This window comes from Crassostrea angulata, chromosome 4 (assembly GCF_025612915.1).
Source record: "Crassostrea angulata isolate pt1a10 chromosome 4, ASM2561291v2, whole genome shotgun sequence".
NCBI lineage: Eukaryota > Metazoa > Mollusca > Bivalvia > Ostreida > Ostreidae > Magallana > Magallana angulata.
In genome coordinates this window covers 26,656,465-26,673,180 of record NC_069114.1, presented here as the reverse complement: position 1 = coordinate 26,673,180, position 16,716 = coordinate 26,656,465, and the positions used below count along the sequence as shown (strand labels likewise).

The window sequence follows — 16,716 nt, the reverse complement described above, 5'->3', positions numbered from 1 at the left end:
GACTGGGGCAAGTGGAGGTTCATCTCATCTCCATCAAAGTCAGCATTGTATGGAGTGGTTACACTATGAAATGAAGGGACATGATGGCGTTAGAACTCTTGGTCTTCTAACTATCAGATTGAATTTACAATAGTTCATTTAATCTATTTCAAAATAAATAAAAGAATCTCATAAAAAGGAATCCATTCCTCCAATCAAATTTCAGCCAAAACTACAACACCTCTTGCATTAGCCAACAACATCTCTCAGCATTCTGTGCTTACCTGAGATTGAGCCTGAATGTGGACCAAGGAAGAACCTTGACCTTGTGACACATCATACTCATTTTGTGGAGGGTAGGCTGTCTGTTGAACACAATGTAGTCATTGTCCTGCATGTGTCTCTCCACCTGATAAAGAAACATCAATGTCCATAAATGATATCAATATACCTTTTAATATTTATATTAATGTTGATATAATATAAATTAGCTTGGAAGCATTCGATAACTGTTTTACAAGAAACATGATAATAACATCAATACTCAACTGACAAGACTGGAGTCAAACAATATATTAATATCTGTTACTACACATGAACTATAGCTGTTTATTGTTTTCAAACAAATGCCAACCTTGTAACCAATCTGCAAATGAAGATCACTAGCTTTGGGGTGAAACCTCAGATCAATCCTTTCACCATTGTCACGAATGATGTATTTGGCCCCTGGGTACTGATTGGCTCCCCTCCTAACAAGCTCTTGCATTCTATGTAAAAATTGTACATGTAAAATGAATTTCAGCCTTATCAATTTGCTGTAAGCTTAATATACAATTTCTATTACTTTTACATTTCATATACTTTTGTACATCTTTATCAATTCAACAAACCTGTCAATGTTGAATGGTGTGACAAGTTCTGGAAATGTCATATTCTGTGCAATGGAGCGAGGCACTCCAACCTGATCAATTCTTAGATTGGGGTCTGGAGTAATGACAGTTCTGGCCGAGAAATCTACACGCTTTCCCATCAAGTTGCCTCTGACACGACCTTCTTTCCCTTTCAATCTCTGTTTAACAGATTTCAGTGGACGGCCAGATTTTTGTACAGCCTAAAAAACAATTTCACAAAGTAAGCCAAAACATCTGTTAATACATTTGAATTAAAATATGTTTGTTTAACACCTTATAGAAAATACAGGATGGTTAAGAGTACTGCAAAATCTTAGCCAAACTCTAATGCACAAATGATGCTCTCTTACCTTTGGTAGACCTGGAAGTTCATTATCTGTAAAAGTTGCTACATGGTACTGCAGCATCTTCATATCCTCTGAGATGATGTGCGAGGCAGCCCCATTTTGTTCATTTCGTCGTAACTGGTTATTAGCTTTTATTATGTCTGCCAGTTTGTGTGTCAAGTCATCCTGTCAACAAGAGAGAAAATAGATACAGTACATGTAGGTAGCAAATGGAATTTATTTACACAAAATTTGAACCTTTGTCATCTTTTAAGTTTTGAAGAGACCAAGCAAGGACAAAATATTTTAGAAAGACTTCAATTTTCCAATGTTGATTCCTGAATTGATATGTCTTTGACACATATAAGCAAAGTGATTTGAAATACATTTAGGTAAAGTTTTTCGAAATAATGACATGACCGTTTTACCTGATTTCTGGCCGAGCCAAACATCACAACAGCGGGACGGACTGCCAATGGTGGCACAGGCATCACTGTGACAATCATCCAATCAGGACGGGAGTATCTATGATCCATTCCCAACACCTGGCATTCATCATCAGAAATTCTCTTGAAGATTTCGTGCACCCTGTCGGCCGTCAAGACAATTTTCTTTTCCTGGGAATCCTCATTTGTATCTTTCCATTCAGCAATCAACTCTAGGCCTGTTCTTTTGATTTTGGGCTGGTATCTTCCACATCCTCCATGTCCCTACAAAAAAATATCATTCTATTACATGCAAAAGCAATATAATTAATTAATACTTCACTACTAATAAACTGAAATCTTCAAAGAACAAATCTTAAGCTCTAAGATGTTCACTTCTATAAACTTTAGTCTAGAAAATCATCTAAAATTGTCCCAAACTGAAGAAGGAAATTAAGTGCTTCTAATTTTTGTATAAAACTGACATAAATGTAAATATCTTCCTTACAAAAAGGCTTACATTCAGTTGATCATAATAGTTATGATCTTATACATTCCAATACACCATACCTTCTTTTGATCTCCTTCCTGGGTTTCTTCTCCAAGTTTAGCATTGTCCATCTCATCACCACCTTCACACACTTTTCGAGATTTGCACAGATCATACACTGCGACCAATCTCTTACGTGGGTAGGCTTTGGACTTTGACAGTATTTCTTTGATCTTGGGATTGGTCTGCAATGGTTTTTTAAGAATATAACTTTTCTAACCGATATTCATAGAGAGGTATATAAGTTAATGTAGGCTGTATACAAAATGCAAAAGTTTCCACACTGCAGAAAAGTACAAACCGGGTCAACCAGCAGCTTTGAGCAGAAGAAACAAACACATCGAAGAATTTTGATGGTTTTCACCAGAAAACCAATATGAAAGACTGGCTTGGCCAGCTCTATGTGTCCAAAATGTCCAGGGCACTCCGAGATGTTTCCAGCACAAGTCTGACATCGGGCTGACCTATCTATGGTGCCTTGGCGGGGGTCCATGAGTCCCCCAAGCTTTGGCCGACCACCTTCTGTGACTTCAGAGTACCTGATCCCTCCATCAGTAACTGACATGCGCCGCTATGATATAAATTTAATCATTTTTTTAATCGATGCTTATACCAGGAATAAAATATGACCAGTCAAGAAAGTAGGGTTAACAGTTTGATTATTATTAATTTACGAAAACAACATCTTTTTATAATTATATTCAGGTTAGTTTATCTGATATGTCATACTGTGGACTGGTCATAATAAAATCTATAACACAGTTCATTGGCATGTGCTTCGTAAAGCTAAATAATTAACTATGATGATTCTTTCCATAAAATCATTGATTTTATTGTAAATATAGCAATTTTTTCCTAATTTATTTATAATAATATACAATATCACTTATTATCCCTGACTGCTAAGCTTTACGTTATTTATAATTCTTACGTCTTTATTATTATCATGATTGTGTCACACTCAAAAACAACATTTTAACCGAGTGAAAAATCTATGTTTATACAAACGTACAATTTCATCTGGGCTTAATATCCCAAACTGTACTTTCTTAACATCTCTTAAAGGTGCGTTGGAATCAGCCGTATATGCCATTGTTTACAATCGGCGTAAAACTATTACGCGCGATTTCCCTTTTCGCCAAAACAGTATGGCGAACCACAGCTGTGGATTCTACTGAGAAAACTGCTCGCTATTTATACTTTTCACAATATCCGGGGTTTACAGATAGAGGTGCACGGGATTGACGTCACATTCACAACTTTCTGAGTCATTTGTATGTTTTTCTATTAGAAAGAAAAAGACAATTTATTTTTGTCTTTAATTAACACAGATTTTAATTATAAAGTATTAAAATTTATCAAAAACATAAAATTTTTATTTTCCTTGTATGAAAAAAAAACCCAACGCATTTTCTTTTAAAATTCATCTAAAATCAATTCGTAATTTACCTTCGGATTTCACCGGAGTTTATCTCTATCGATGGATGCACACAGAGCAATTCCGAAAGTTAAATTCTTCGTGTTACTGAATTTCTGTATTCTTCATTAAAAATTATGATATAAAATAATTTGAGAATTGTACTTATCAGATTAAAATGATGTTCATCATTGCAAGCAGATTTCGCTATCAAAATGTATGCAGTATATTTAGTATTTCAAGAACGAACTAACTGGAAAATTACAATAATCTCTGCAAGTATGAAGCAACTGAATTACAACTTTTAGAGGTAAATCACACGTGTATTTATCAAAACATGATCTATTCGATCATCTAAGCTTCTAAGCGCGAAATGCTCGAGCAATCTTTACAGCATGGCATTGCATTAATTCGAAAACCAATCGACTATTTTCTGTTTAAATTGTTGAACATGTTGAGATATAGCAAAAGTTATTGTTGTGGTTTCTCTTTGAATCCAATAAACCCACAGAGCTTGATATTTGGTTGATAAGAATTTACATTGAAATATATGTTGAGCTATGAAATTTTTTTTTACAACTACTTTCATATTAGGTCACTATACCTTGCATCTTTTACTGTATGTGTACTTTCTTTTTTAGGGATGAGTGATGTTTGAGGGACCATGAATGATGATTGTGAATGCATTGTATTTCCGTCTCAGAAGTCCTGCTGGCCTGACATCCAAAATCACCTGAAAGAATTACAAGATCTGTCAAATCAAGAATCATGTGATCTTTGTGAATTAGCCTTGATTCATCAACGGATTGTGGACATTCTTGCGTGGGATGATACAGAGCCCAGAGAAGTTGCTTTTAAAAACACCACTTTTTACGGTTTTATAAAGTTTCTTCAACAAGATGCATCAGAGGTTGAAAGATTGCATATTCTTCAGTCAACTTTACCAAAGATTATTAACCTAGCTTTAGAGATTGAAAAGTATGCATCTGATGAGGACATTCTTCAAATAAGTGCTCAACAACAAGGTATAATTGATTGAAATGCATTTTGGGTAAGAAATGATAAAGAAAGAAAGCAAATTTCAGTCTAAGGAGTTAATGCAACCTTCAGTTCATGTGCAGAACTTAAGGGAACGGGGAATTCATAAAATTATCTTGTTAAATTCACATAGCAATCTTACTAAAAATAGCCTTGGAGCCCCTTTGCTTATAAAGTTACATTACCAACCAGACCCAACCGAACAGAAAGCAGACCCCAACAAAAGTCTGCTTTCTGTGTATGCTCAGGATCTGCTTCAGGTCTGCTATGGAGAACCAAGAGCTGGACCCAGGCTCATCCAGAGCACACCCAGGGCGGACTTAAATAGCAGACCCCGATTTCAGAAGCAGACACTACTGAAAAGTGACCAAATGTCTGTACACATTATTTGGAATATACAAGGGGTGGGATTAGAGGCAGTAAGAAAAAAGATGAGTCTGCTTCACATTTCACCATGTAAAGCAGACCACAAGAGCTTAAAGCACGTAAACTTACAGCAGACTCGAAGCAGATGCAAATTTTAAAAAGCAGACCATAAGCAGACCAGGGGTCAGTTTTTGGGGTCTGCTTTGGTGTTCAGTTGTGCCTGGTCGATACTGTACACTATCCCTTGACACTTACCTTCCCCTTTCCAAGGAAAATTTTCTATGAAATTACATTTGAATTGTAATGAAAAGTTTTAGGGGGGGGGTATTGAGGAATTAAAAAACATTTATGGCTTACTGAAGTTTTAATTTTATGTTTTTAATACAGTGTTGTTTCCATGGTTTCCAAGTGCGATCCCCAAGATACATTTGACAATGCACAAAAATGTTTAAATTAAGGATTAGTCATTTCTATTTTATCAGGAAAAGAATTCGTACTGAGTCGTCAATTTGTGGGATCTATTTTGGCATCAGCATTTTTGTGTTTGTTTGAGGGAAGCAGGACAACGCAATACACCAACACGAACCTGAACAGCATTAATTTCTCCAGATTTTTCTATCATCTTCCAAGGTAGGGCACTATCAGTATTACATTTGTTATATTCTTCCAGAAATGTTTTACATTTTACAGCTCCTGGTTGGTGAGATAACATATGCTGTGTTGTTTTGTGTTGCTTGTTCAACTTTAATTTTCACAGTTTAATACCAGAAAAATTGTTGTCAGCATTTTCAAAGAAGGTCCAAGATTGTCGACATTGTGCTTGTTTATATATGTTAATCAAGAGTGAAAAAATATTTTTTATTTAACAATTGAGTTGTTATTTTTTTTTCAATCATATGACTTTTATTTTAATGGGATTTCCATGGTTAAACAAAACATTTCTGAATGCAAGGCATTTTATTAATCTCTGAATTAACCTTTTTTTTTCAGTTTAAATGATAAGAAGAAATTAATTTGAATGGTTTATTTTTTGGAATATTTGTACTCTTTTTTTTCTGTAGTCCATCACAAAATGCCAAGCTTCTGTGTTTCCTCAACTATTTTGAAAGAATTGGGAACAATCCAAGCAGTAATCAAGGAAACATTCGATTCTATCGCCAGGTTTGTTGGTATTTACATTGGCATTCAATCAATTACAGTTCAATTTACTGCTGTAAAACTGTCAATACTTTAAACAGTAAAAAAGGGGGAAAAAATTGGAAATTCAAGTAAGCAACAGGGAGAAGGCATTACTTTTCCAAGTTTATAATGAACACATGGGCTTCATTTAGGTAATCCATAAATACAGGTATATATATCACAGAGTCAAAATGGTCATAGCCACTATGTACTTTAGCAAGAATTTTATGACAGTTCTTGTATTCATCACTTAATCTTAAAAAAAAAAATTGATTTTAAATGAAAGACATGCATCTTTGAAATAGATAGACATAAGGAAAATCCTATGCTAAAACAGTGTTTTTTGCTTATCATCCCTCAGCAATATGTACCCTCTAACTCCTATTACAGACAACTATAAAAATTTATAAGTCAAGGTTTTTCTATAAACAATCATTATGATAATAAACTTTTACCATAGATGACAAAAGTGACCTAGAACAAAATCGTTATCATGTAGATATTCAAAATGCTGTATAAGAAATAGATTTTTCTTCATATGTAAAATATATTTCTTTTAGTGATTATTAGACCTTTAAATGAACAGAGCATGTTCTAAAATAATAACACTAAACACTTAAGCCAAGTATCTTGGCTTAAATTAACCTTGAAGTTAACAAGTATCTTGGCTTAAATTAACTTCTTTTCTCTTTGGTTGAATAGGTGGTAGCTTATGATGAGTTACCTACCCTTGATTCTTGGCTTAACAGTGACTGTGAACTTTGCCCTTTTTATACACGATATGAAGGGCAGATTGAAGACTCAGTGCCAGAGGCAATTGAGGTAAGAATTGATGCACAGATGTTACAGGAATATTAAATAAGTATAGCTTTTGAAATTTTCAATGGTACTTTAAAATGGCCACTTGCAAAAGTAAAAATGTGTAGAATTTTTGTCAGGTTTTCTATTGACCAGCAGATCAGGAAATTAATTTGCATGGCATGGTAAAGTGTTCACAAAGATGAATACAAAAATACTATTGGGCTAGTCAGTTTGTAGGTATATATGGGCATGTGAACATTGCATGGACATGTTAGTTAATTTTCAATGGAAATTAGCTCAGAGATCAGTTCCCACAACAGGATTCTTATGTTAATTTTAAAAGTTTTCGACAAATTTTCTTAAAATTTGTTGTGAAAATGGCAACAGTATTGTTTCTGCTGATTGCAATTAGCAGAAGAAGAGCTGCAATTACACGTACAAAGTTTTCATTGCCATGACTGATATATTTTAGGTGGATTTTGCTAACAGATTCATAGGTGGAGGTGTGCTAGGAAGGGGAAGAGTTCAGGTAAGAAATGAATAGACAACCAACTGCTGTAGAATTATAACAGTTTGTATTGACTCAGTAATAGAACCCCCACCCCGACCCCCTGAACCCCCAAGAAACAAACAAACCAACCAATTTGAAGGATTCCAGTAATAAATCTTTCTAGTATGAATCAATTGAGAAGACTGCCACTGTTTTCCCTTTTTTTCCCCTTTGACATCTTAGCTAGCCAAGGGTTTCTTCAGTCCATTCCGCTCCCCATAAATTGTGTCTTATTTCTGGTTCAGGAGGAAATCCGGTTCACCGTGTGTCCGGAGCTGATAGCTGCCATGTTGTTTATGGAGTGTATGGACGACAACGAGGCCATCATCGTACAGGGCTATGAGCAGTTCTCGGAGACCAGTGGTTATGGAGAAAGTTTGACCTACGTTGGAGATTATAAGGATATGGCTCAGGTAATAAGAAGAATTTGTTTTTAACAGTCCCTAACGAACACTCTTTTTCTCTCTCTTGGAGAATGAATTTTGAAAAATATACTAAATATATTGAGTGCATTTTGTCCTCATAAATTACTTAAAAGCTTACAAAATATTAATTGTTCTAGAGATATGGATGTACATAGTAAGTATTGAATACATGTACAGTATATGTACAATTCTATGAAGTCTTACTAAGAAGTAATATACATGGTTGTTGTCTGAAATAGAACTGATGTCAATTTCATCTAACATTTAAATTAATTTTCTATTTCACCGTAATTTCAACAAAAGTCTCTTAAAATCTTGACTTACAGGGTTTTGGCTGAAAAACCCTCAAAGTTAATTACTGTATACCTCCAGAAAAGTTGTCTTACAATAAGGTTATCATATAAAATGAAGTTATGCCTATAAAACACAATAAAGAAATGCAGCATTGTCAGAAGCCCAGGGCCAGTCTAGCGTACTTTTCGTGATCATCTGCCAACTTGGTGAACTCTTCTCAGTTTTCAAGAATATTTAATGTCCAAAAATATTCCTCTTTTTACTTTGTGAGTTTTCACCAATTCAGCAAATGCTAAGACATGAAAGAAAAACAGTTTGATTTCATGATATAGTCTCTAATTCATACTGCCTTAAAGAAAAGAATTTAACTTTCTCATTGGTGGAATAAAAATATTTGAATATTCATGAAACCTAGAGAAGTTCAGTGAGTTTGCCCATGGTGAGATAGTGAATGCTAGACTAGTTGTGGGATTCTAACATTTATTGTACCTCATTCTTAGATGTTTCTTATAAAAATTTGGGTAACTCAGCTTTATAGTACATGTAAAAGTATTAATCCTTCGACAGGTGCAAGAAGGTAACCTAAAGTTTGTTGACATTCTACTCGTTGACTAGCTTTCAGACCCACACTTTTCTTTTGAAATCTTTTTCTTTTGTGTGTGTCTTTTAAAGAAAATACATGAACCTATGTAACAAGATTATAATTTACAGAATGCAAAATGAGAAATGGCTTTATCGAAGGAATCCTTTGCCTTAAAAATAAACTTTTTCTAACTTTTGTTAAAAAAATCCCCTAGATTTTATTAATAAAAAGAACGAAAAAAATTTCATCAAATAGCTATTGCATATAATCTAGATATTTCATAGAGTAAGATACTTCATCTTATTATAATATTTCAGAATTGTATCAAATTAATTCAAAATATATTAAAGTAATAAGCTTTGCTTTACAGTTTGATGAAAATGGAGTATTAGAGAACACTTTATGTGCCATTGATGCTCTTTCCTATCGGAGTGGTTCCCCCTCCAAACAGTACCAGGACAGCCACTTCCTGCGAGACCTCAACAAAGCCTTTGTAGGCTTCAGTGCAAAGGTCAAGAAAAGCTCTGCAACGACAAGACACCAATCAGAGAAGTCGAAACATTCTTACAGTGGGACAGAGTTTGGTTGTAACGGGCATGTTGATTTGCTGAAGGCTGACAGTGAGGAGTACATTACAGCCTCAGAAGGTGAAGATGGAAACAGTGATGTTGTAAACTGTGCATCAGGTAGTCATTTGTAACTTTTAGTAAATAGAGAAAACTATGCTTATTAAAGGAGCGTGGTCATGATTTTGGTCAAATTTTATTTTTCCGATTTCGATGTTTACAATACTTTAGTAAGGCGTTTTTAATAGGCAACCAAAATTTGAGTGTCATTCGTTGAGTTATAAGCAAGTTACAGAGCTTACAATTCTTTGCTATGTAAACAAAGCTTTTTTTCACATTTTGAATGTTGAAGTAAAAATTCAAGTTTTAGACCTAAAATGAATGTGTTAAACGTTAGGAATTGTTTATTTATGCTTAAAATGTATAAGAAGATAGATTAATCAGCTTGATAAAGATTTTTTTACAGGTATATTGAACCTATGTAAACAAAAACATGTCTACATGATAAAGAATTGTGTATCTACGACTGACTCTCAAATTTCATTTGATCATAAGAAATGCATTCCTAAAGCATTGTAAATAATAAAAACAGAAAAATAGAATTTGACCAAAATCATGAACATGCCCCTTTAAGTAAAGACTAAGTACTAACAAATATCCATGGAAATAAAGTTAACATCTTGCTTGAGTTACTACTCATGATATAATCGTATTAACCGAACACTTGACCAATTCTAGTAATATTGGTGTGTAATGTTAAGAAATTTTTTAAATATGTAAATACTAGTATATTTTGCATGAGCCTCCCCCTTTCATTCCCACCAACCTTTCAATTATTTGACCAGTAGTACCAGTAGATACATGTATACCTGTTTATTTTACTGAACTCAGCTGAACTCCTCTGTTCATTTTGGTGAGAGAACCTCATTGATTTCTGAACCACTATAATGTGTATGAAATTATCCTTGTTACTATATAGTATTATACACATGTATTAACTGACTGTTGTCGCCCATAGCTGTAATTTATTAGCATGTATACTAACAGTAACAAAGTAGAAAAGAGTTGTATGGATTTATGACTTATAATTCATATTCTAAACAGATAGTTGAATTGAGAAATGATTGGATCACTTTGACATAATCATCAAAGCATATAATTTATAAATCATTTGCATTGTGCCTAACTATTTGATTTGTGAACATTATATGATAAAGTGGTGTGTTTTTCTTTGACAGAGATGCCCGAGATTTATAAAATGGTGGATGGTCTGGTGACCAGGATTCTGTACTCAGCCATACAGGAAGTATGCAGCAGCCATGGATACGAGAGATCCGACAGCCGATCTACTTTGGATGATCCGACCTCATCCGCCTCATCCACTTCACAGAGACAAGAAGAGCTTGATGAGAGCCTAGAACAAGCCGACCTGGACTGCCAGGATTGGTTGAGCCGATTCAGGAGGCGGAGCTCAAACTTAAGTGACATCGGATCCAGGCGTAGCAGTTGTAGCACGAGGTACAGTTCTGATTTTAGCTCAGAGCTGGAAGAGTATTATGATAATTATCAACGAAGGGACCAATCGATTATACGGAAGACTATTGCAGAAGAGGAGGGATGTCCGTTTATTTGTGATTTCGCCAATAGTTTAGCCACATTGCTTATACAAGAAAGCACTGCCTTGGCTGCCCACAGTGCTGTTCAGAACTTTAATGATGGGCTACCACAAGTTTGCATTATGAGGCCAATTGCGCATAAACCAGACATGGAAGACAGCACTCAGAGGACCAATTATTCTACATCCACTGTTCTAGAGTTGGCTGCTCAAAAATTTGCAGACAATTTCATCAGTAATTTATTTCCCTCAGCTTTCTCTACACTTTCCAATTTGACTTCTGAAAAATGCCCCAAGCAGAAATCTTCACTTCTAGACATTCCACTGGATAGAGCAGAATCTGTTGACTCTGATTCCGATGAAAACTGTGATATGAACAATTGTGATACATATATGGGCGGCTTTTACCCAGGGAGCATTGTTGAAGATAATTATCCATTGGTGGATGAAGCAGAATTGAGAATCGCTGCGGTCAACCTAGTGGACTCTGCCATACATAGTGCTGTACAAATAGTTCAGGGGAGGTGGACTCCTCCTCAATCCCAGAGCAGAACGACAGGAGACGAAGAACTCAACTTGTCCAATGGTGTCACAGACTCCTCCAGCGAAAAAGACGATAACATGTCTCTTTTGAGCAACAGTCTTGGTAAGCGATGGGAGCTGTCCTCAAGTCCTTCCAAATCTCCCAAAAATGTGCAGTTCCATGACACCGTTATTTTGAACAAAAATGATCATGACATTGTTGCAAGGGCCATGTCAGAATCATCCAACAGCCAGGACTCATTTTCTGTACCAACCTTACTTGTGACAGATGATGTCTCGCAAAGTAACAATCTCAGTGGTGCTTATAGTCATATTGCAGAGAACATTGTGTTGTCTGGGTTTGCAGATGCTTTAAAAGATCTTCAGAAAGAAACTGGTGAGACATTTGAAGGGTCTGCACTAAAGTTCAGTGCATCAGGGTATCAGCCAGAGAAGACCCTCATTGTGAAAGGGAACAATTTGATTCATCCCGGCGAGATTTTGCGCGGAGAATCTTATGAAGACATATCAAGTCCCAGTGATATTAACTGCTGCGCCTCTTCCCTACCCAGAGACCTACTCACCAATGCATTCATTGAGGTCCAGCAGAGCTCTGGAGTCCCCAATGGTTCCAGCTACGCCAGACGCAGCAGCGAACCTATGAAGTTGTCTAACCAGGCAGCCAGACAGCTGGTGGAAGACAACCAACAGGGGGTCCGCCGCTACACAGAGAAATCCAAAAGCTGTACAGAAGATGATCTTGTTGATTATGTCAGAGAGTTCGATAGAAGATGGGCTATTGAAGATTTGCGGGAAAGGAAAGGATCATGTGGATTCAAAGATCCGACACTCTCCAGGTAGATTAAAGAATTTTTTTTTTTTGCTTAAACGCATGTTTACGGTAGTTAATGTGCAGGTAAGGGTAATATATGTATATGTATTTTTTTGCCAGATTTGCTGAAGAACTGATGAAAACTGAGTGCAAAATCCCAACACTACATATTCCAATGTCCTCAACATCAAACCGCAGTCTTAGCGGGTCGTCCACATCATTCCACAGTAGTAAAAGTGGATTTAAGGACCCGATGCTTTCAAGCTTTGAAGAAGAGCTCCTGTCCACAAGTTTTGGTAGGTCTTCCACCAAAAGTTCCAGTATCAAGCAGAAGAGAAAGAAAAGCACAGGAAGTAGAGTAACATCTGCAGGAAGGGTCCAACAGTCCATGTATTTCACAGAGATGTTCCAGGAAACTGTGTCAGATTTCGCCGACAGACTTGCTCAAGGCATCGTCCTTGAGTCGATAGAAACCGTGTTAAGAGGCTCGCTGGATTCCAGATTTTCACCAAGAGATGCACCATTCACAACATCATCCCCTATTCCAAATGATCTCCTCAATCTGGCTGATCGCCTGTCTAGTCTATTCCTCGAGGAAGCCATGTCTGTGGTGTCTGACAAAATCAGAAGTCGACAACGCGCCGAGATTTCATCAGACACCGAGTCCTGCTCTACAGAGGAGTACAGTGATGCTTTGGATGTGCAATGCCACAAAGTTGAGGAGTTTGCCGACGAGGTGGCCAAGAGGGTTCTGGAGACTGCAGTGAAGTTCATCATTAGAGAAATGGAATGCTTCAAAAAGGTAGTGATATTAAATTTGTTGTATGTGCAGTTTGATTTTGATATTAAAGGCCCAACAGCATAACTTTATGTTTTTCTTAAAGATTTATGCAAAGAAAAAGTTTTGAAGGATTGAAGCATATTTCTAAAACTTACAAATGTTTAAATTAGAAACTTGTTTACATGTGACAGTGCATGTATAAAAATAGACTTTTTAATTTGGAAAAAAAAGCCAAAATAAAAACATGATATTGTATTTTAAATTGGTATCAGTTAAAATGGAATGCCCATAAAGAACAAAAAGAAGGCATTTTAGATATACACCAATAAAACGTTAGGGTTTTATTTATTTACAGAAAGACAGTGGCCGCCCTATTGCCACAGGGAACTGGGGTTGTGGAGCTTTCAGGGGGGATGTCCACCTTAAGTGTTTACTACAGTGGGTGGCCGCCTCCTACGCAGGTGTACCTCACCTTATCTACTACACATTTCATCACGAGGAACTCATACAGGTGAGATTATACATTTCATCACGAGGAACTCATACAGGTGAGATTATACATTTCATCACGAGGAACTCATACAGGTGAGATTATACATTTCATCACGAGGATTTCGTATGGTGAGACTGACATTTTGCCGCATTTCATCACAGATTCTTCATCATCAAGGGGATGATTACATTTCTTTACTTTTCTACTACACATATGACATGAATATCACACAGGTTAAACAGACATTTCATCAAGTTTCATCATTAGGGGTAAGATGGACATTTAGTCACAAAAAAAATCATAGAAGCGAAGAGAGATTTCTCTACATTTCATTACAAGATACATGTATGCATAGGTTAGAAAGACGGATGTTTCACTACATTTAATCACACAGATCTTATTGAAGTAGAATGGATCAAATCAGGTTGGAGAAGTATTTCTTCTTATTTCATAATAAGGCTATCATACAGGTTATATTTCATGTTGAAAAAAGATTTAAATAGGATCTCTCAGGATTTGCGATGGTATATGATTTTTATCCAACGAGTTGTGAGTTTTCCATCCCCGAGCCTTGACGAAGGGATAGAAAACACACAACGAGTTGGATAAATATTATATACCATCGCAAATCATGAGGGATTCTTCTTATCACATGTTTTACCACAACTTTTGTAAAACCTCAGCTTTTCTGCAAACATTATCATTGTGAGCTGCACAGCACATGTTAACTACAAGATGTCAACAACAATACACAGAGAAAAAAGTTCCTTGAAGATTAAAGAATCATTTCTTCTAACATATTTTTGTCAATTAATGAAAAAATAAGAATGCTTCACAATTATATTTCTACACTTTTCAACTAAATTATTTTGTTACTTTTTCATTCTACATTACATCAATCATCTGCCTAAAGCTACATGTACATTGTACATACTTATGGAAAATCATTATACTATAAAATTTTACACGAGTGTTTAATAGACATTGTACTTGAAATATTTTTTTATCACATATGCGATGGATATCACTCATGTAATAAATTTTTGATATTACACTGTGTGTTCTTATGCCACATGACTTCATATTATAAAACATTATGTATATAAGCAACTAATTTTACATTATGTGCATGTAATTGAAATGTGCATACATTTTCAGCATACATCACTGGATAAAATTTATGAAAGGAATGGCCTTTTGAAAAGTATCAAGAATTATAATTTACAAACTAGCATCCCACATTAAGTATGTAAAACATTCTATTCATTATACATGGATCAATATAATTGCGTCCCAATAAACCTTTTTAAGCATTGATAATCCATCAATAATTGACTCCTGCACATTTAGGTACTCCACAGTACATTGTTTTGTGAATAAAAGGTCTAAATTGCTTTGTTTTACCAGCTTGAGGAGGTTGTGTCGGCGATAAAGGACAAGAAGTGGGGCGTCAAACAGCTGATGCAGGTGATCCGGATGTACTGTATGACCTGCCAGAACTGTCCAAGGAGGGAGCGTCCGGATCTGTTCCAGCTCATTCTGAAGGATGACACCTTTGCAGACATTGCATGATTTACGCCTAGACACCAACATGCTTTTAGGGGACATCTTTGCAAATATTGTTTGATTTACATGTAGTCCAACATGCTTTAGATTTCCAAATTCTGAAATTGTTTCAGTGTTTTAAATTTATGTCCATTTTTTTTTTATGTTTTCTTTTCATACTTAAGTTGTGTAGTTATGTGAGTCAAGTGAAGAGATAGTGCTGTAATTTTAGAGACAAAAAAATGAGAAGGAATTCCCTTAGTATTAATTGTTTTTTATTTTATGTACATGTTAGAAACTTACAAGCAATTGTTGATCAATAAATGTTTGCACCAGTGGATAAATTATTACTGTTTATTATGATGGACAGTTAGGGAGGAAATTATGAGGCGAATGATATGTCATTACATTGCAGATATATTGCAGAGAATAAAAGTTCCTGTAGGGAAAGAGGTGAAAATCCTGATATTCTAATTATGTTTCAGTTTATGATCAAATGCCAACTGATTGCTGCATAGACGACCCCACACATGTACATATAATGAGGTAACCTGAGCAACTCAGGTGGCCTTTTTCATCAGTCCTTAATCCTTATCCATAATTTATTATACGATTTGTCTTTTTTGTCTGGACAGCCATGCATTAGCATTTGCACGTCACTACTTAAAAATTCTGAAACAAGTTTGGAACGCAACATTTGTTGGAGATGGGGAATCTAAATTATAGATATATTGATCCTCATTCTAGAGAGCCTTATATTTTTGGAAAAATAATGCCTGAATTGTGATGAGTTAAAGAAAAAGACTAAGCAGATGCAGCAGAATTTTCTCTCGTTCTTTTTCATTTTACACCACTAAGGGAGAGCTTATGCTATACCCTTTAGCGTCTGCGCCCATACTTGGTTAAATTCCTGTATAGACCTGTATCTAAGTTATTACTACTCCTAGATATAAAGATAAATGATGGTTCTTGGTAAAACTTAGATTTACCTATGTAAACGAATCACGGACTACTTTAGATACAGAGAGTGGGGCAGGTGCTGTGTTCTGAGAAGTTCAAAATAGGTTTGAATGTTGGAAAAAAAACGCTGTCCTGACAACTTCCATGGTTCATGTAACTTTGAATTGGAGACAGAAGGCTAGCATAAGATACGGCTCCTGATCATCATTATCAAAGATGCTAAGAAAACCTGATCTTGCCTCACTCAAGCTTGCTTGATGAACATGATTGTTGATATATGATATATCATATAATTCCTATTTTGATGATACTGCATCATGCACAGTATCATATTGTATCGTATGGTAAAGTATCTTATCATGAAATAATACAATATTGTAATCATGATACATTATCGTATTGTATGGTATGATACAGTATCGTATTATATTACATACATTATTGTTTTGAATCATGACACAATATTGTATATCATATGATGCAACACAATATTGTATCATATGATTCAACACAATATTTTATCATATGATATGGTACGATATTGTAAGGTTTTTTTAG

General features: G+C 35.5%; 2 protein-coding genes across 3 annotated transcripts in view; one reads left to right on the top strand and one right to left on the bottom strand.

Annotated features, from left to right (window-relative positions):
• LOC128182192 (DNA-directed RNA polymerase II subunit RPB1-like) overlaps positions 1–3,391 on the bottom strand; it is a 36,975-nt gene extending 33,584 nt beyond the window's left edge. The window contains exons 1-9 of the mRNA XM_052850796.1: positions 3,204–3,391; positions 2,493–2,762; positions 2,212–2,376; positions 1,645–1,926; positions 1,241–1,402; positions 870–1,090; positions 614–746; positions 264–388; positions 1–63 (exon numbers count right to left, since the gene is read on the bottom strand). The exon at positions 1–63 is cut by the window's left edge and continues 148 nt beyond it. Of these exons, the coding sequence (XP_052706756.1) occupies positions 1–63; positions 264–388; positions 614–746; positions 870–1,090; positions 1,241–1,402; positions 1,645–1,926; positions 2,212–2,376; positions 2,493–2,762; positions 3,204–3,284 (1,502 nt within the window). The 5' untranslated portion in view covers positions 3,285–3,391. The remainder of the gene's footprint in view (positions 64–263; positions 389–613; positions 747–869; positions 1,091–1,240; positions 1,403–1,644; positions 1,927–2,211; positions 2,377–2,492; positions 2,763–3,203) is intronic.
• Positions 3,392–3,669: 278 nt separating this feature from the next.
• On the top strand, positions 3,670–15,542 carry LOC128181032 (uncharacterized). Of its 2 annotated transcripts, none has more exons than XM_052849286.1 (12): positions 3,670–3,918; positions 4,250–4,633; positions 5,495–5,642; positions 6,074–6,173; positions 6,894–7,013; positions 7,465–7,521; positions 7,788–7,955; positions 9,215–9,491; positions 10,649–12,404; positions 12,500–13,181; positions 13,516–13,671; positions 15,061–15,542. In XM_052849286.1, the coding sequence occupies exons 2-12, from the start codon at positions 4,273–4,275 to the stop codon at positions 15,223–15,225; spliced, it is 3,990 nt and encodes a 1,329-aa protein (XP_052705246.1). In that variant the 5' UTR covers positions 3,670–3,918; positions 4,250–4,272; the 3' UTR covers positions 15,226–15,542. The 2 variants fall into 2 exon arrangements, with proteins under 2 accessions (XP_052705246.1, XP_052705245.1); XM_052849285.1 differs by having other exon boundaries at positions 9,215–9,530.
• Positions 15,543–16,716: the final 1,174 nt, after the last annotated feature.